This window comes from Leptodactylus fuscus, chromosome 11, assembly GCF_031893055.1.
Source record: "Leptodactylus fuscus isolate aLepFus1 chromosome 11, aLepFus1.hap2, whole genome shotgun sequence".
Classification (NCBI taxonomy): Eukaryota; Metazoa; Chordata; class Amphibia; order Anura; family Leptodactylidae; genus Leptodactylus; species Leptodactylus fuscus.
In genome coordinates this window covers 59,843,056-59,863,264 of record NC_134275.1, presented here as the reverse complement: position 1 = coordinate 59,863,264, position 20,209 = coordinate 59,843,056, and the positions used below count along the sequence as shown (strand labels likewise).

The following is a 20,209-nucleotide window of genomic DNA, read 5'->3' as shown; positions in this document are numbered from 1 at the left end:
GATAGATAGATAGATAGATAGATAGATAGATAGATAGATAGATAGGAAATAGATAGATGGATAGGAGATAGATAGATAGATAGATAGATAGATAGATAGATAGATAGGAGATAGATAGATAGATAGATAGATAGATAGATAGATAGATAGATAGGAGATAGATAGATAGATAGATAGATAGATAGATAGATAGATAGGAGATAGATAGATAGATAGATAGATTAACCTCTCCTGTGCCAAGCTCTGTGTCTGTAGACAAATGTATCCTTTCTGTCCCAGACTCTCTGTAGACAGATTAACCTCTCCTGTGCACGGTTCTGTGTGTATATGTATGTAAGTATACAGATTAACCTCTTCTTTGCCAGGAGTTGTGTTCCCAGATGAACTTTACCTGTACCAGGCTGTGTTTTTCAGCAGATCACCCCTCCTGTGCCAGCATCTATGTTTAGACATGTTAACCCCTTCTGTGCCAGGATCCACTTCCTCTCACCTTCTGCCTATCAGCAGGATTTGACTCTTTCCTTCCCATACAGCTTCCTCCCACCCTCCATTGACACCGCCTCCCATTCATTGTCAGTGATGTGTTCCACTGTCTGTTTAAGAGGCAGGAGGGGGAGGGGGAAGTCACAGAGCTGACCCCGCCTAGAGAGACAACTGCCAGGGCACCATGGAGAGACAGCTAGAGACAGCCAGGGACTGAAGGTCCAGCTGGGAGAGCTCAGGCCTCAGAGACATCCGAGTGGGAAAGACTGCAGGCCGGAGCCAGGGAGAGGGCGGATGATGGGGAGAGCGCCCTGCGGCTGCTGCTGAGAGGAGGCCACCCCCATCCTCCTCATCCTCCTTCATTTTACCCTCACCCCCATCCTTCTCCTCCTCACCCTCATCCTCCTCACAGCCCTGGGCAGGATGTCTCATTGACCCTGGGCTGGAGCCGTCTCTTGTGGCCTGAACATGTCTCGTGCTTCCACGGGCAGCGAGAGGATAAATGACACGGTGAGTGGTCTCGCCCCTTCATGTCTTCTGGGGTGTCACATTTGAGGGTGTCCAGCCTTTTCCGTATGGAGCGGTGCGGTGGGTGTGATCCATAGATGATGCCGGTTGGCCCAGCTGGCGTTTTGTGCTCAGGATGTGAATCCGTGTTTTCCAATGCAGGTGATATAGGTGCCTGTGTCTTTAATTAGGGCGGGGGGCTCATTCCTCATGTGGGGGACCTATGTGCATTATACCGTATTGTATGGTAGGAATTATCCATAAGGACCTGACAGGAGGATGGAGGCCCTGTCATCCCCTGGTCACATCACTATGGAGGGGGCCCTTGTATTAAAGGACAGACCGCCGCGGCACCTCCATTATACGAGGTCTTGTTTATCAGAAGTTCAATGAGCATTTAGCGAGGGGGAGGATAAGTTGGTAATTAATAAGTGGCAAAGGAAGATCTCGCTTGGGCTGGCGCCATTGTCAGAGCAGTCGGGGGAGGATAATTTGTGAACGGAAGTTTTAATTCAGCATCTTATTTATAGAGCTCCATTCACAGCTGATACGTAATCGTCTGCTTTCTTCTGTCTATTCCAGACTGGTTCTGCCCGCTCCGAGAAAGGCTCGACCACCTCTTCCTCCTCCTCGTCTTGGCCAGCCCGCCCCCCAGGAGCCCGATCCCGGAGCTCTGCCCCTGATGAGCCTCATGTCGGCAATTATAGGCTCCTAAGGACTATTGGCAAGGGCAACTTTGCTAAAGTGAAGCTGGGGAGACATGTCCTGACCGGAAGAGAGGTGAGGCGGCGACCGGCCCCACAATCTATTTGCACGTTTAGCACGTCACACAATCACAATTCTTCCATCTTCTTTCTCTCACTTTCAGGTCGCTATAAAGATCATTGATAAAACTCAGCTGAACCCAAGTAGCCTTCAAAAGGTGAGATGAGGGTAACCTGGAGCGTGTACTGTAGAAGGGGCCCCGACATGATGGGGAGTGGGAATAGCCCTCAGTTGGGGCGAGGGGATCTGCTGTACAGGGAATTGGACTCATCCTCTGTAGTTCTATGTGTTGGGTTGCAGGATTACTGCTACAGGGAGTGGGGTTCATCCTTTGTAAGTACTTTGTGGTGAGGGGGATCTGCGATGCGGGGAGCAGGGCCCGTCCTCTAGTTTTCTATAGTAGGGTGACAGGATCTGCTGTATCGGGAGAGGGTCTCGTCCTCTGTAGTTTTGTATGGAAGGGTTAGGGGATCTGCGGCACAAAAAGCAGAACTTGCCCTCTAGTTTTGTATGGTAGGGTGACTGAGTCTTCTGTACCAGGAGTAGGACTCGTCCTCTTGTTCTGCATGTTGGTGTGAGAGGATCTGCATTATGGGGAGTGGGACTCATCCTTTGTAGTTCTGTGTGGTGGGGTTGGGGGGATCTGCAGAAAAAGGGAGTGGGATTTATCCTTTATAGTTCTGAGTATCAGGATGGGAGTAACTGCGGTATGGGGAGCGAGGTTCATTCTTTGTAGTGGGGTGTAGGAATCTGTGGTAGTGGTTCACCCTCTTCCATTCTGGGGGGTGGGGGGATCTTCAGTACGGGCAGCTGGGGGCATAGCTATAGGGGGTGCCAAGGTAGTAATTGCTACCAGGCCCTAGGGCCTCAGGGTCCCAGACGCCTCTCTACAACATAAAAAACTCTAGGAAGCCCATGATCAAAGGGTCACGTGACATATTTTGCATAGGGGCCCAAGAGTTTAAGGTTACACCTCTGCGGGGACCAGGGCTTTGTTGTTTTTATGGCAGGGTTTGATTGGCTGCTGTTATTGACCCCTCCTGAGACCTGGCCTATGAGATTGTTTGCTGATCACCACCTGTGATGCAGAGGATTATATCCTGCAGTGCATGCTGGGAGTTGTAGTTGAGCAGCTGAGCACGTTGAAGTGAATATATGGCACACCTGGGTTACAGCTCCACTATCCCTTGGGAGACATATGTTCCCTGAGTACTTATAACATTTATTCGATAGTCTGGTGTGCACCAGTCAGTGTCTTCCCCCTTATGCTGCCCATTATAGTGCAAATTTTTCAGACCCCTCACATCTCAGCAGGGCTCGGGTTTCTGCGGCTGTGAGTCTCTCCCCTATGTGGTGAGCAGGATTCTTGCAGCTGTGGGCACCACACTATATGTTATTGTATGCAGCTGACCAGGCGGTGGCACAGGTGGTATACTGCTAGATCCGAACATATAATGTGGAAATGTTGTATGTGCAGTCCTGTATGCTATTGATATTGCTTGGAGAAACGTGTACGTTAACATACATAGACTTCAGAGAAGACTGTATACATCTACCCTATACAAGCCTTTATATATCATACTGGATATGCCTGCTCCATAGAAGCCTATAGACACAGTACAGGATATGTATATCCCCCAGAAGCCTATAGACACAATACAGGATATGTCTGTCCCCTAGTAGCCTATAGATACAGTACAGGAAATGTCTGCCCCGTAGAATCCAATAGATACCTTACAGGAGACGTCTGCCCCATGAAAGCTCATAGATACCAAATAGGATACACCTGCCCCTTAGATGCCTATAGATACTGTCAGGATAAGTCTACCCCTAGAATTCTGTATATACAATACAAGATTCTTCTGCACCGTAGAAGTCTATAGATACCGTACAGGAAATGTTTGCCCCATAGAAGCCTATAGAAACCGTACAGGACACATCTGCTCTATAGACGCCTACAAAAACTGTATGGGATAAGACTACCCTTAGTATCCTATAGATACCATACAGGATGAGTCTATCCCTAGAAGCCTATAGATACCATACAGGATGAGTCTATCCCTAGAAGCCTATAGATACCATACAGGATGAGTCTATCCCTAGAAGCCTATAGTTACCGTACAGGAAATATTTGCTCTGTGGGAGCCTAAAAATACTGTACAAGATACATCTATAGATACTGTACAGAATAAGTCTACCCATAGAAGTTTATGGATACTGTACAGGACAGCCTATAGACAGAACACATGATACATCTGCCACGTAGAAGCCTATAGATGCTGTACATGATATGCGTGCCCTGTAGAAGGCGTTATATATTGTACTGGATATGACTGCTTCCTAGAAGTTTATAGATACAGGACATGAAATGTCTGCCCCGTAGAATCCTTACAGATACCTTAAATATATCTGTTCGGTGAAAGCCTATAGATTCCAAATAGGATACATCTGCTCCATTGATGCCTATAGATACTATACAGGATAAGTCTACCCATAGAAGCCTGCAGATACCATACAGGATACATCTGCCCCATAGACACCTATAAAAACTGTACAAGAGACGTCTGCCCGATAGATGACTATAGACCCTGTACAGAGTATAGCTTCCTCATAGTAGCCTATAGATACAATACAGAATACATTTGCCCTGTGGATGCCAGATGTGCCTTTCAGACCCTGCATATGGCAATATGTGGGGCAGCTGGGTCATCGGTGGCACCAGGGAGGTCACAGATTACACAACTTGTATCCAGGTGACTACATACAAATCAAATCAAAAAAGCTTTATTGGCACGTCTGAATAGATATTTGGCATTGCCAAAGCTAGTAGAGTGTGTGTGTGTGTGGGGGGGGGGGGGTTGGATTCGGGTGGGTGAGTGGTGGGTATGGGGGGGGTGGTTTGGGGTACAACAGTCCATGGAGTCTCATCTTCTTCTTAGTTGGTGACCGCTATATGGGGAGGTAGGGGTGGGGCGGGGCGGGTGTATTGGGATAAATATAACAGTCCGTGGAGTCTCATCTTCCTCTTATTTGGTGACTCATTGGTCAGAAGGTAGTCAGCGGGTTCCTATGTTATATCAGGTAATCCCTGTTTCCTAACCTTGTACTGGCCATGAGAGGTGTCTGACAGTAGAGAAGACTTTGGTTGTGACATATGGACCAAAGCGGGTACTGGGCACAGTAAGGCCTTATTCACACAACATTCGATTGGTCATCACGCGGCCATTTAAAAAAAAAAAAAAAAAAAACACAAAATTTCACATATATGTGAAAACAGACCATCAAAAAAACTGACGGTCCTATATGTGTATGTTTTCACAGCCACCCAGACCCCATAGAGGTCTATAGAGTTATAAGCCACCCCAAATATAAACTTTGTTGCCTCTAGCAACCAAGCACAGTGCAAAATATGAAAGTGAAAGCTGTGCTGTGATTGGTTGTTACAGGTAACAAAGGCAAGATGGTGTCATAAATCTGACTGTCCCGTCTTTAATGGCACGTGGCGTCTAGCCTACTCCCCTCTGTGTTATGCTTGGACCTATAGTCCCCCTTGGCAGCTTGAGGTGATTATATTCCGTGTCAATAGTGTGAATCCCCAGCAAGGTGACAGGATATATGTCCAGAGATCAGACCATCTAAAGAACATTCTGCGGTCATCTCATCCCCTAACATGGCCACATTCTTGTTGTGATGGTCGGCTGCTTCACTTCTCATATTTATTCACGTCCAACATATTCTGTAGCGGTGGTGTCTCATCACTCACTGTCCCCATTCTAAATTCCCTATCAATGCACCTTTGGAAACCCCATGCAAAGACAGGGATAACATACTACGTGGCTGGATTCAGACCCAGCACCCCAGTGCTGCAAGAGAACAGTGCTAACCACTGAGCCATAAACAATGCTAACCACTGAGCCACTGGCAGTATTAACCACTGAGATGAGCTACCAACAGTGCTTAACCACTGAGCCACCATGCTTTCTTTCAATGTCTGTAGTTTTTGCAAATATATTATAATAATAATAATAATACATTTTATTTATATAGCGCCAACGTATTCCGCAGCGCTGTACAATTTGTAGGGTTCAAATACAGACAGAAAGATACATTACAATGAAAGTCATTTCACACAATGGGACTGAGGGCCCTGCTCGCAAGAGCTTACAATCTATGAGGCAGAGGGGGTGACACAAGAGGTAGCAGGGGTGGCATTGCTTATACAGAGGTCAGACACTTTTGTAATAGAGGTGACTGTCATTACATAAACATAAGACTTTATGAGCCGTCACTAGTCGTGTCCTTTAACATGTGGATGGAGCCTGGACATATAAAATTAGCCTGAAATGGCATCATATCATGTGGGGAAATGTGGGAGCGGGGACAGAGGAGGGTTACATTTTGGGGATTCTAATTATAGTACGGAAGGGTTTACATTAGGAATTGTGATAGGCCTGTCTGAAAAGATGTGTCTTTAGTTTGCGTTTGAAACTGTAGAAATTGGGAGTTAATCTGATTGTCCGGGGTAGAGCATTCCAGAGAAGTGGTGCAGCTCGGGAGAAGTCTTGTATACGAGCGTGGGAGGTTCTGATAATAGAGGATGTAAGTGTTAGGTCATTGAGTGAGCGGACAGCATGGGTTGGGCGGTAGACAGAGTATATGATGGCGTGTGAATATTTGTGTAACAGATGGTAGGAAGAAGTTCGAGCTGCTGGTTGAGTACGTGGTGAAGGTTGATTGTGTACCCGTTGGTAGGTAAATTGTGCGGGTTGGTTGGTTATGTAGTTGTTGGCACGGAGGTGATGCAGTTGGTTGTTTGTCTGGTGGAAGGTAGATGATGCAGGTTGGTCGGTCATGTAGCTTATGTTGTGTAGACAGTACAGGTTGTTTGCACAGATGGCGCAGGTTGGTTGGGTGTGTGTCTGGTGACGGAGGTGATGCAGGTTGGGTGAGTAGGTGGTGCTGGTTGGTTGGTTGTGCAGCTAGTGGTACGTAGGTGGTGCAGGTTGGTTGGTTGTTTGTCTGGTGGTACATAGGTGGTGCAGGTTGGTTGGTTGTTTGTCTGGTGGTACATAGGTGGTGCAGGTTGGTTGGTTGTGTGGCTGGTGGCATATAGGCCTGCTCCATCCCTTTGTGCATCTGTGCAGTTTGTTTCCAGCACTGACGCCATGTGCTTTATTGAACATCAGTTGTAAATATCTGGGACGTGATGTGGGATCTTTAGTCAGAGGGGAGATTTAGGTCAAGGTCTTTTGTGCTGTTCCAGTGATCAGAGGAGTGTCAGGCCTTGTGTTTTTTATGGTGTGGACCACACATTGGGGCAAATTTCCTAAACCTATCTATTTTCTAGGCATACGGTCTACCATTGCGGCAGATTTTGGATGACAAACTTACTGCAGGTTTACAATGTGTGGTCTAGGTGTTTACCACCTATTAGTGGACTTACTTTGCAAGCAAGATTTGCAGCAGGAGAATAAGGACCCACGGTGAAACATAGTGGAAAAAATGCAGAGTTTTACATTACCAGCAAAATGAATGAGAATTTGGTTAATCCCATCCACACATTGCGGAAAAAAAGAGCTGTGGAAAAGCTGTATTTTCAAAAACGTGTGCCTGTGTATGTGATATATAATTGTAGCCGTGGAATCGCGAGCGTTTTCATATATATAATAATAGACGAAAAAACGCGATGAGAAATGCTGCGGGAAAAAACGCAATGCGTTTTCACATTGGTTTTTAATTGCATTTCTCTGACTTCTGATAGACTTCTGGTGCATTTAGCTTAGCCAATTTGCCTCATTATATCTTCCCCCTTCTTCGATCCCTGTTTAGTCATATCAGATAGTAACTGGTGACGCCTACAGATACATGGAGCAGAACTTTTGGGGCAATGTGGCAAACATTTTAGGAGAGTCTGGTTTATTATTTGGGATCATGTATGTTATTTCATTTTCTCTCCTTTTCAGCTTTTCCGTGAAGTTCGAATTATGAAGGGACTGAACCACCCAAATATTGGTGAGTGATGAAACCCATGAGACGTGTCCTCCACCCTGCCCTCATTGCCACTACTGACTGTCCTGTCTCTTCATTACAGTGAAGCTCTTTGAGGTGATTGAGACTGAAAAGACACTTTACCTGGTCATGGAGTATGCCAGTGGAGGTATGACCCCCCCTTCGCCCCCTCTTCGTTTCCCATTACCAGGCCCCTCATCCAATACTATTACCCCTCCCACTACCAGTCCCCCAATAGAATGTGTAATCCTCTTCCTCCTTCCCCAGGTGAAGTGTTTGATTACTTGGTGTCTCATGGGCGGATGAAGGAGAAGGAAGCGCGTGCCAAATTTCGTCAGGTAGGTAGATGTCTCCTTCCATCACTGAGGCTTGCTTTGGCAGCATTGCAGTCAATAAGGTTCCTAAATACTGACACTGAGGAGTGAACTAGCTGGCCAAAGTTGGACTTACAGCCTCCTCTCTGGACCTAGTGCCAGAGGAGTGCTCAGCTGTCTTACGTAGAACCCTTTTGTCATATGTCACCCTGCTCAGGTGGCAGAATACCATGAGAGCAGTTGTGGCTTCTATTAAGAGTTCACATTAGCGACCATGTATCACTTCTCACCACAGATTGTGTCTGCTGTCCACTACTGTCATCAGAAGAACATCGTCCACCGAGATCTCAAGGTGAGAAGGTTTCCAGGGCCTCAGGTCTGCCCCTACACTGACACTCTCCTCCTTTGTTATATGATGTTCCTCTGACTCCATCCTGCTTGTTCTTTTAGGCTGAGAACCTCTTGCTTGACTCTGAAGCCAATATTAAGATTGCAGACTTTGGGTTCAGTAATGAATTTACTCCTGGGGGAAAACTGGACACATTCTGTGGGAGCCCCCCATATGCTGCACCTGAATTATTCCAGGGCAAGAGATACAATGGTCCAGAGGTGGATGTGTGGAGCCTGGGAGTCATCCTGTACACACTAGTCAGCGGGTCCTTGCCATTTGATGGACAGAACCTCAAGGTAAGGCTGTGTAATAGTGATCATGACGTTTAATGTGGGTAGAGAGCGAGGAGGACTATAGAAGTGTGGACACGTCATTTGTAGGACTGTCTGTAGTATTCCAGTAGCTATTAATATTCTCGGTTGGTACTTTGGTACTGCTTCTCAATGTTCTCCTCCTTGGTTTTCTGGGTTGGGGCTCCTTTGGCGCTCCATTGGCAACTCTCATTGCTTTTCTGGGTTAGGTCTCGAATGGCGCTCCTCATTGGTCTCCTAAATTGGAGTTCTGGTGGCCCTCCTCATTTGAAGTTTGGGTGCTGCTTCTCATTGGTCTCCTGGGTTGGGGTTTCCTTATGGCTTCTCAATGGTCTACTGAGTTGGTACTGCATTGGTGCTCTTCATTAGTTTCTTAGTTTGGGGCTTCTCATTGTTCTCCTAGGTTGAGGATTAGGTGACACTCCTCATTGGTCTATTGGGTCAAGGCTCTGGTGGTGCTCTTTATTGGTCTCAGGTTGGCAGGGGCATAATATTCTCAGTCGCAGAGGGTGCAACCAGGCCTGGAAGGGTAGGGAGTAGCGGCCAGCGGTCGGCTAAGACCCAGTAGCATCTTAACAGCAGTCGGGAAAAGGCTGATACCCTGAGTGCTGTCTCCATTGTAAAGACAATATACCACCGGCAGCAGAGATTGGCATCCATCGCTGCTGTCTGTGTAGAGAGGTCACTGTACTGAACTTTCCAGGCAGCAAAGATGAGTGCCAAACTTCTGGTGATACTGTATTGACTTTACAAAAGAGAGCGGTCAGGAGATCAGGAGACTAAAGTGCGGACCCCTCAGTGGATTCCAGTTTCTCAGGAAAGATCATCAATAAGAGATTGAGGAGCCCAACAGCTGGGAGCTCTAAAGATCAGCTGTTTGAAGGGACCAGGGTGCATTTGTGAGCCTGGTGACCCCATCATGTTTTATACAGCCATAGCATATAACATATGCCAGCCATACAGCAGTGGTTGTACTATGGCTTTATCCCTTTCAAGTTTATGGGCTACTGCTGCAGCATCCATAACCATGGCAAGAATGTTCCATAGGGCAGGGGGCCCAGTTCAAAGTTTGCACCAAGGCCCACAGGACCTTAATTATGCCACTGTGGGTTGGGGCTCCTGCAGCACTTCCTGGGTTGAGGTTTTCAGCGGTGCTCCTTATTTGTCTCCTCATTTGAGGTTCCAGTGGCATTCCTCATTGGTTTTCTGGGTTGGGGGTTTGGTGGCACAGCTCATTGTTCTCCTAGGCCTGAGATCTGGTGGCACTCCTCTTTGGTTTCCTGGGTTAGAGTTCCTTTGCTGCTACTCTTTCCTGGATTGCTCTTTATTGGTTTCTTGGGTTGCAGCTTTGGTGGCTCTTTTCCATGTTCTCCTAGGCCAGGGATCTGTTGCACTTCTCATTGGTTTCCTGGGTTAGGGATCTGGTTGTTATTTTTCTCCTAGTTTAGGCCTCTGGTGTTGCTCCTCATTGGTGTCCAGGGTGCAGTTCATGAGATAATGGTGTCTATTAGAGATGAGCGAACACTAAAATGTTCGAGGTTCGAAATCCGATTCGAACAGCCGCACACTGTTCGACTGTTCGAACGGGTTTCGAACCCCATTATAGTCTATGGGGGGAAATGCTCGTTTCAGGGGTACACAACATTCGATCAAATTCTACTTACCAAGTCCGTGATTGAGGGTCGGGCTAGATTCTTCTCCCTGCGCAGCGTCCCCGCGTCCTCTTCCGGCCTTGAATTCACTCTGCTAGGCATCGGGCCTAGGCAGAGCCGACTGCGCATGCCCGCGCGGACATGCGCAGTCAGCTCTGCCCAGGCCCGATGCCTAAGCAGAGTGAATGCAGAGCCGGAAGAGGACATGGGGACGCTGCCCAGGGAGAAGACTTCTAAAGGTAAGAGAAGAACCAGCGTTGATTGGCAATGTATAGCATTCTGCCAATCAACGCTGGTTCTGCATCGAATCCTAACTTCGAACAGCTAGTAGTCGATCGAGTACGAGTATTTCGAATACCGTAGTATTCGATCGAATACCTACTCGATCGAGTACTACTCGCTCATCTCTAGTGTCAATGATGTGGAGCTGACCAGATTCTGTGATTTTCTTCTCTTTGGCAGGAGCTGAGGGAGCGCGTCCTTCGTGGTAAATACAGAGTCCCATTCTACATGAGCACAGACTGTGAGAGTGTCCTGCGCAGATTCCTGGTGCTGAACCCCACCAAACGCTGCACCCTAGAGGTGACCACAGAGCTGCCTCTTTTCGTCTCAATCCTGTCCCTGTTTTAACACCAATGTCCTGAGTGACTTCTCCTTTTCTCCTTTTTTCTGTTAGCAAATAATGAATGATAAATGGATGAATATTGGGTATGACAGTGATGATCTGAAGCCATACAAGGAGCCAGAAGAAGACCACGCTGATCCCAAGCGAATTGGTGAGGACTGATACACCTTAACACCCCAAAACTCCCTCCCAAGAATATGGCCCCTGAGAATTGTCTATGACGGCACTGAACCACTGCTTCCATTATCTTGTCAGTGTCTACATTGATCAAATACATGTTGCTGTTGTCACAGGGAAGGAATATAAAGGGTTACAATCCATTTCTGGCCATGGGTGATCCCCATAACTCTGAGCTTAGAGCTAGAACTCTCCATGATAGTGTATGGTTGTAGTCTTCACAGTCTCTTGTCTTCCTCAGAGATCATGCTGGAAATGGGATATTCCCGGGAGGAGATAAAAGACGCTCTAAACTCCAATAAGTACAATGAAGTTATGGCCACCTACCTGCTGCTGGGGCGGAAAGCTGAGGTGAGTTCAGGCACAGCTATACAGTAATGCTCCCATGTACCTGATGTGGTCACACTGTGCTGATAAGTCTCTGTGTTCTGCAGAATGAAGGAGGGGAGTCTCGCTCGGACAGCACCCTCTCTCTCTCTCGGAGCAGAGTCACCTCAGATGTCACCAATGGTGCCACTAAGTCATCATCAACCCACAGTAAGAACCAGCGAGGGTACCAGAGGCAGAGGAGGCACAGCGACTTCTGTAAGTACCCACATGGCTAAGACAAGCTGCAGCCACCATGATCTAGAAACCTGCGGCTCCTGACTGCACCTTCGTAGGACCACCAGTGATGTTATAGGAGTTAGCACCCTGTCTAGAAGAAAAGGTCAAGCGTGACACAGTCACACTTGAAGTGCATGATGATAATACGCTGATACTTTGGGTACAGTGTAATGAAACTTGTGGTACAGGTTGATGATACACTGACACTTGGGGTACATCATTACAACACACTGACACTTGGGCTGCAATTTGACCACATACTGACACTTGGGACCCCAGGTCACAGTTGTTGGGGGCCATCTGTGTTTCATTGTTTTTGCCTCTTGATGCTTTGGGGACATTCTCTCTATGCAATCTGGGATGTTGTACATAGTGACAATTCAGATGGCAGGTGCCATGTTATTTTGGGGGAACTTCCTCTGATAGTATCATCTCTTCTCCACAGGTGGTCCTGCACCCACTCCCTCTCAAGCCAAGCGCAGTCCTCCAGGGGCAGTTGATGACGGGACAGTTGGGGAGCGTCTTGCCCCCAGGAGGGGCAGTGGATCTGTGGGTGGGGGTAGCCGGCCTCCCCCTCCCTCCAGCCCTATGGTTAGCCATGCCCACAACCCGAACAAGGCAGAAATTCCAGAGCCACGCAAGGAGGCCCCACCCACAACTGTAAGCACGTGACTGACGGGTGGGTGATGGGAGTCTTTGATTTCATTTGGTGGCATCCTAAATTCCACACACTTACGACTAGGACTAACATATATATGGTGACAGTCACTCCGCTTGTCTCCACCCTAATGTCAGAGTCGCTGTGCTCATCACTACCCTTATGTCACAATCTCTTTCTGACAGATGAACACTCCTCCAGGTGTGATGGGCCGCAGGAACACGTATGTGTGCACCGACCGCCACACTTCAGAGCGCCATTCCCTGCTCCATAATGGAAAGGAGAACAGGTAGGTGGTGGCTAGTGGGGACATGATCAGTGACCCATCTCCTCTTGACCACTGTTTCTCTCCCTCTCACTCAGCTCGACTCCATCTCGCCCACCGGCACCTTCGCCCTCAACGCAGAGCATCGCAGAGCGCAGCTGCCTATCCCGAGGATCCAATGTCCGCAGCACTTTCCATGGCGGCCATGTCCGCGATCGGAGGGGTCAGAATCCACCTCCCAGCTCTCCCACACATCCTCACGAGGGATTAAACCAGAGCAGATCCCGAGCAACCTCTAACCTGTTCAGCAAGCTGACCTCCAAACTGACCCGCAGGTAAGTGAGAATATGGAGGGGCCTTGGACACTGTGACAGACTGACCCTGTGGATCGGTGAGACCAAGATAGGTGATGTCCATCCAACCGAGAGACCACAGCAGATTGGGAATATCATTAATGACCCTAGCCCTACCAGCCAAAATGTTGGTGTCATAACCCCCCAGCTCAATTGTGGTGAAACTCGGGCCCCTAAAGATATCATAGCACCCTTCAGTTCTTCATATAGCATATTTTCCTCTTCTATGTTAGTTTACACCCCCTCTGCTCTCATCAGTGACAGTAGGTAGCGGGACAGGCCTTTTCTCACAATCTCACTAGGCAGCAGGACATGCCCGCATTATGCCATATGTCTATTATAGAGACCCTCCTTACACTCACCTATAAGCTGGAATCGGTGGGATTTTACTTGTCATTACAATTCGTAACGCTTCATCTTCCCAAAAATCTGAAATTAGTCAAAGGTAAAAATTCTTCATTTGGGGGCAACACGGTAGCTCAGGGGATAGCACTGCAGCCTTGCAGCACTGGAGTCCTGGGTTCGAATCCTGCCAAGGACAAACATCTGCAAGGGGTTTGTATGTTTTCCCCGTGTTTCTGTGGTTTTCCTCCCAAACTCCAAAGACATACTGATGTACATTGGGGGCTCACAATCTACATTAATTTAAAAAAATAATAAAATAAAAAATACTTCATTTGGTGTGTAAGCTTATCAACACAATGGTACACTGTATCCAGTCACACACATTGCAGTCACTAATAACAGTATCCATGGTGGGCATGTACATTGTATCCACTGTGGTCTCTGATTACAGTATCCATGGCGGTCACTTACATTGTATATACTATGATCACGGATTACAGTGTCCACGGTACAGTATCATCCTTCCATAACTGTGGGCGGGTGACAGAGTCAGTGGACATGACAGGACTGTAACGCTCATTGCTCCCCTTTCTGCCTTCTTCCTTTCTTTTCTTCTCATGGTTTTCTCCCCCTCTGTCTTTCTCCCTTTTTCTTTCTGGCTTCCTCTCCAGGGTCGCTCTTGACCCCTCTAAGAGACAGGCGTCTCACCGCTGTGTGTCTGGAGTGTCACTCCCTCAGGACAGCAAGATCAGTAAGTGTCTCCCTGTCTCTAATGTCCAACACTGCTGGAGTCTTCTGTCATGTCCGCCCCATCCATAAAGTGCAAACTGCTGTGGATTGTAGTGTTTTGTACTGGATGATGAGGATGCTCGGTGTCTGCTGTGACTCTGTGTTTAGACTGAGCCCTATGTACAGAACAGATCGGCTCCCTTTAATCTCCAAAGGCAGAGAGACAGAGGGCAAAGAGCATGACTAAGTGATATCTGGTCTTGTGCTCGGTGCTCTAGTACTTACAGGTATTAGTGATGTCTGGTCTTTTGCTCAGTCCTTTGGTACTTACAGATACTGCAGATGTCTGGCCTTGTGCTCTAGAACTTACAGGTATTACAGGTACTAATGGAGTCAGGACATGTGTTCAGTGCTCTAGTACTTACAGGTACTGGTGTTGTCCTTGTGCTCAGTGCTTGCCCCGTCTAAGAGGCAGGCGTCTCACTGCTGTGTGTCTGGAGTGTCACTCTCTCAGGACAGTAAGATTAGTAAGTGTCTCCCTGTCTCTAATATCCAACACTGCTGGAGTCTTCTGTCTTGTCCGGCCCATCAATTTGGTGCAAACTGCTGAGGATTGTAGTGTTTTGTACTGGATGATGAGGATGCTCTGTGTCTGCTGTGACCCTGTGCTTGGACTGAGCCCTATGTACAGAACAAATTGGCTCCCTTTCATCTCCAAAGACAGTGGGCAAAGAGCGTGACTAGATGATGTCTGATCTTGCGCTTGGTGTGCTAGTACTTATAGGTACTTGTAAGTTCCGGTCTTGTGCTCTAGGACTTACAGGTATTTGTGATATCTGGTCTTCTGCTCAGTTCTCTGGTGCTTACAGGTACTGCAGATGTCTGGCCTTGTGCTCTAGAACTTACAGGTATTACAGGTGCTAATGAAGTCAGGACTTGTGCTCAGTGCTCTAGTACTAGCAGGTACTGTTGATGTCCGGTGTTGTGCTCTAGAACTTACAAGTATTAGCGATGGCCAATCTTATGCTCAGTGCTCTAGTACTTAAAGGTATTAGTGAGGTCCGATCTTGTGCTCAGTGTTCTGATACTAGTGATATTAGTGATGTCCGGCCTTGTGCTCGGTGTTCTGATACTCAAAGGTAACTTATTAGTGATGTCCGATCTTATGCTCATAGCTCTGATACTGTCAGGTATTAGTCTTGTCCTGGGTTCTCTGGTAGCTGTGCTATTGCTACCTGGTCTTATGCTCAGGACTCTGACACATGCAGGTATTAGGCACCAATACCAGACAACAATAAACCTGTCAGTACCAGAGCGCTGAGAACAAGGCTGGACATCACAATCTTCTTCAGTTTTTGTTAACCTTTACTTACTGATCTTTAAAGGGTACCCGTCAGGTCAATTTGGGAAACCACGTCCTCCCCGTCTTCATGTTTTATAGTGTTAGACATATGCATGTATTATGTAATATTAGAGTAAATGATTTATGCACAGGTAGCCCTGATGACAGGCTGTAATAGATGGTGGTCGGTAGACAAGACGGGTTTGGTAGATGGTGGAGTGCAGACTGGACAGAGATGCTGTATGGTGGCGTGCAGACTGGACAGAGATGCTGTATGGTGGCGTGCAGACAGACATGTCTGGTGGGTGATAGCCATTACACCCAAATTGCGCTGCTGACCTCTCAGCATTGTGCCCTGATCTCTCCTCCTCCTAAGGTGTCCTCAGCATTGTCCATGTAATAACCATAAAAATATGTATATGTGTACTTCATGGTAACAGCTCTATATATTATTTTCAGGGTCACAGACGAATCTGAGAGAGTCCGGAGACCTGAGGTCACAAGGTCAGTATTGTGCTCAGTAGTTTCTATACTGTCTATCACTCTCATCATTTCTGACCCTTAAAGCTCCATGTTCCCTTTTCTCTCCCTGTTTTCATCTGTCTTTTTCCCAAAATCTAATGTCCCTGTATCACACACATTATGTCACTCCTGTCATCCCTGATCCTAGGAGTTCACAATCTGATCTCTATATCAAACACAATGTATCATTCCCATTGTTCCAGAGCATACAAACTTGAAGTCTGATCTTGTTTTCATAACCAGCAGTTTATATGGAGACTTGGACCCTTCTCCTATAACATTGTGGTGATTAATAGATCGCGTGTTGCATTTGATGGCTCCAGGCAGTTGGTCAAAAGATGACCATTAGCCTCCATCATTGAGGTAGTGAGGTCAGGAGATGACCTTCAGTCTCCATCAATGAATAGGGTTGGGAGATGACCAGGGTTCAGTCGGGGAAAGCATGGTTACCCGACCACTATTCATATTGTAAATGAAAAGGGGCCCAGGCATGTTGCTGGGTCCCTTTTCAATAGATACTAGCCCAGGGAAAGTGACATAAAATAATAAATAGATATACTCACCTCCCCTGGGCTCAGCGTCCTCTCCGGCATTTTCCGTCATGTGACTGAGGCCTGTGATCAGGCCCCAGCGGTCACATGGGGTACAGCGGCGTAATGATGTCAGTGCACCCCACGTGACCGCTAAGGACCAATCACAGGCCTCAGCAGAGACGTTGGGAAGATAGTCGAAGATGCTGAAGACAGCCGGAGCCAGGATGATCAGGAAAGATGAGGCAAGGTGAGTATTAGTGTTTGTTATTTTTATCCACCTTCCCTGGGCCTCCAATTATTGTACTCTGGGGGCTGAGGAGACTCCAGAGTATAGTAATTGCAGATGGAGCAGATGGGAGGCTGTTGGATATAACACTGTGGGGTGGGCACTGCTGGGCATGTAATACTGTGGGGGGAGGCACTGCTGGGAATATAATAATGTGTGGGGGCCACTGCTGGGGGGAGGGGGGTGCTGTGGGGGGAGGGTGGCGCTGGTGGAGGCCCCGGACAAAAGTTTGCTCCTGGACCCGCAAGAAACTTGTTACGCCACTGCCAGTGGCCTTCATCATTGTTCAGGGTAGCACAGTAAGGAGATGACCTTTGCCCTCCATCATTGAGCAGGGTTGTGACGTCAGTAGATGACCTTCTTACTTCACTACCTTTCTTAACGATACAGGTAGAAATGACTTTCAGCCTCCATCATTGACCTGGGTAGTAAAGGTAGCAGATGACCTGTGGCATCCTCCATTGAGTAGGGCAGTGAGGCCAGGAGATGATCGTTGGTATCCGGTATTGAGAAGGGTTGGCAGATGTGTTTCATCCATCCCACTTGGTCTCTCACGTCTCTCTATTTTTCTTTTTGCAGTAGCTATATACCTTGGTATAAAGCGTCGACCCACTCCGGCCTGCTCGGACCTTCCGGGGATGTGACGAACTCCATCCGGCGCCTCCCCTTGAAATCGCCAGCCCCCTTGACTGCTCCCAGTGAATCTTACCCAGTGGGAAGACCTCGGCCCTTACCAGGCAAGCTCCGCCCACTTGTCACCGTTGGGACGCTGGGACTTTAAGAAGGGGATCTATACATTCTGTGGAAATCCATTAGGATGCTGCTGTAGCTTTCTAAAGCTGGGACAAGCCCCGTTGGGGGTCCACCATGCCTCTTGTTGGGCAGTCGCCCCCTCCTTCACTGTTGGGCAGCCGCCCCCTCCTTCACTGCTGGGATGCTGTGCCTTTTAGATGGACGTCTCCTTGTCTGAGGAGCTGTGGTAGAAAAGGGAGGATCCTGTCCATCCCACCCATAAGACACGCCCCTTTTGGATGTGCCACACCCACTTGTGTACTTTGAGAGGGAGAGCTGTGACATGACATTGGGAGGGGCGTTATTTTTACTTGGGGTTCTGCGCAGTGTGGATGAGACTTTATGATATTACCAGTGTCCTTCCTGACTGGGTCATGCCCCTCAATTCTTCCCCATCTCTGGCTCTGCCCATTCTGATAAAGGACAATATATTAGCTCCTCCCCCCCACATATGTGCTATGTTAATGACAGGTCCCAGGCCCCGCACTCCGTCATGCCATACACCCCATGTATTAACCAGTCGGCTTCCTTCAGGTGTGTATCTTCTAGCGCTCCCTCACCTGCCCCTGCGCTGCTGCTCTCAGTCATCGGGAAGGATGGATATGTGCAGGTCACGCCGATTCCTGGACTCAGATAGGACGGCTATTCCTACTTTATTAACCCCTCAATCATCATATCGCCCAGCGTTGTGCACCTCTTTCCAAACCCAGCATGAAAATGATCACCTGTTTGCGCTGCACCCATTGCATCATCTTTTGTCAACTTTTCTGGCATCAGGCATCACCCACTACATCATTACTGCAACAAGACCCCTGGCATCACCCAGTACTGCTGCACTGCACCCACTGCATCATCCCTGTATCGACAGCCCTGACGTCAGGCGTCACCCACTAAATCATTACTGCAACAAGACCCCCTGGCATCATCCAGTACTGCTGCACTGCACCCACTGCAGCAATACTCCTGAGATCACCCAATAGTGCTGCAATTGACTCACTGTATCATCAATGCAGCAACACTACTGGCATCACCCAACAGTGTATCCCTGCTCCCATAGCAGCAACACCCCTGACATCCCCCATTACTGCTGCGCTGCATCAACAACCATAGCATCTCCCACTAAATCATCACTACAGCAACATCCCTGGCATCACTCACTACTGCTGCACTGCACCCACAACATTATTACTGCAGCAACAATCCTGGCATCACTCAGTACTGCTGCACTGCAACATCACTGCAGCAACACCCCGACATCACTTAATACCGCTACACTGCAGCACCACCTGCACCTTCACTCAATAGTTCTGCATCATCACTTCAACCATATAAAGCCCACTCTCAATACTGATGCCCTGTAACCTCTTTATCATTGCAAGCTCCCCCCCTGCACTCTACCCAAACTTTGTTGCACTCCATTCATCATCCCTGCAACAAGAGCCCCATCCCTATCCAAGCCTGACAGCTGTACCGAACTATTTCCACCCGCTGTAATGTGTCACTGAGTGCAGTAAAGTGCAGCCTTGGAGCCGCTGTAAATATTTCATTGGGGATCTGCTCTACAGAGTTTGTATCCTTTCCTTCCTTTCTTGGGGAGATGATCTGACCACTACACACCCATCCAGAGACCTTACAATGATGAGGGTAGTAATCCTCCATTACTCCAGTATTCACAGTTGGGTTCCTGAAATTCAGCCCGTTCTCTTCACAGTGCCGAGCCCAGAGCGCAGGCGGTGTCATGTACCCAGCACACACGCTAGTAGTGTAGAATGTCAGCAGTGAACCCCCTCCCCAACAATGTACCCCAAAACTATTTATTAAAATCACCCTATGAAACCTGATCCTGTTGTGTCTCTTTATTTTACAGGAATAAGCATGGACATTGTGTGGTGTAAGGACAGGAGAGGGTTAAAGGGCTGAGTGTAAGGCGTGTTCACACTGCAGCTGTGTATTCAATGGGAGGCTGAGAACAAAACGCATCGCTGTAAAAAATAACCGTCCCGCACAATCCTGCCCCGGATTCCGCAGCTCATTCAGCCACAAGACCTGGGACATGAGCCCCCTCCTCTCATTATCCTCATTTATGTGGTGGAAAAAATTCAGCGGAAAGCCAAAGCAGAGGGGTGGAAACTGAATAGGAATTTGATATGGAAGTCCGCTTAAAATTCTCTTCCATTTCCACTATGCGAATATATCCTGAGAGTGTATTCCTAAACCCTTATTGTACCGTGATACTGGTATAGAGCAGCTCTGTGTCTGTGTAGTGCACCATTACCCTGCTATAGAGAGGCCCTCCACCTACATAGTGCACCATTAACATAGTATAGAGCAGCCCTCTACCTGTATCGTCCACCTTTACCATAGTATAGAGCGGCTCTCTACCTGTATAGTGCCCATTACCATAGTATAGAGCAGCCCTCTACCTGTATTGTGCACCATTACCATAGTATAGAGCGGCTCTCTACCTGTATAGTGCCCATTACCATAGTATAGAGCAGCCCTCTACCTGTATAGTGCCCATTACCATAGTATAGAGCAGCCCTC

The 20,209-nt window shown here is 47.9% G+C and overlaps 1 protein-coding gene across 2 annotated transcripts; it reads left to right on the top strand.

Moving 5' to 3' along the window:
* The first annotated feature begins 625 nt into the window (after positions 1 to 625).
* MARK4 (microtubule affinity regulating kinase 4) lies at positions 626 to 19,506 on the top strand. Of its 2 annotated transcripts, XM_075259259.1 has the most exons (18): positions 626 to 993; positions 1,573 to 1,770; positions 1,859 to 1,912; positions 7,719 to 7,767; positions 7,847 to 7,912; positions 8,032 to 8,102; positions 8,374 to 8,430; positions 8,529 to 8,765; positions 10,895 to 11,014; positions 11,109 to 11,208; positions 11,476 to 11,585; positions 11,669 to 11,819; positions 12,286 to 12,500; positions 12,684 to 12,787; positions 12,862 to 13,098; positions 14,133 to 14,212; positions 15,992 to 16,036; positions 17,453 to 17,659. In XM_075259259.1, exons 1-18 carry the CDS (start codon positions 952 to 954, stop codon positions 17,515 to 17,517), a joined length of 2,001 nt encoding a protein of 666 aa, XP_075115360.1. In that variant the 5' UTR covers positions 626 to 951; the 3' UTR covers positions 17,518 to 17,659. The 2 variants fall into 2 exon arrangements, with proteins under 2 accessions (XP_075115360.1, XP_075115359.1); XM_075259258.1 differs by lacking the exon at positions 14,133 to 14,212 and having other exon boundaries at positions 17,453 to 19,506.
* Positions 19,507 to 20,209: the final 703 nt, after the last annotated feature.

Bases quoted from the DNA above. Each gene is read 5' to 3' on its own strand.
- MARK4 (XM_075259258.1), top strand. From the start codon at position 952: ATGTCTCGTGCTTCCACGGGCAGCGAGAGGATAAATGACACG. The intron at 1,913-7,718 runs GTGAGATGAGGG...TCTCCTTTTCAG, and splicing joins ACCCAAGTAGCCTTCAAAAG to CTTTTCCGTGAAGTTCGAAT. The intron at 11,015-11,108 runs GTGACCACAGAG...TTTTTCTGTTAG, and splicing joins CCAAACGCTGCACCCTAGAG to CAAATAATGAATGATAAATG.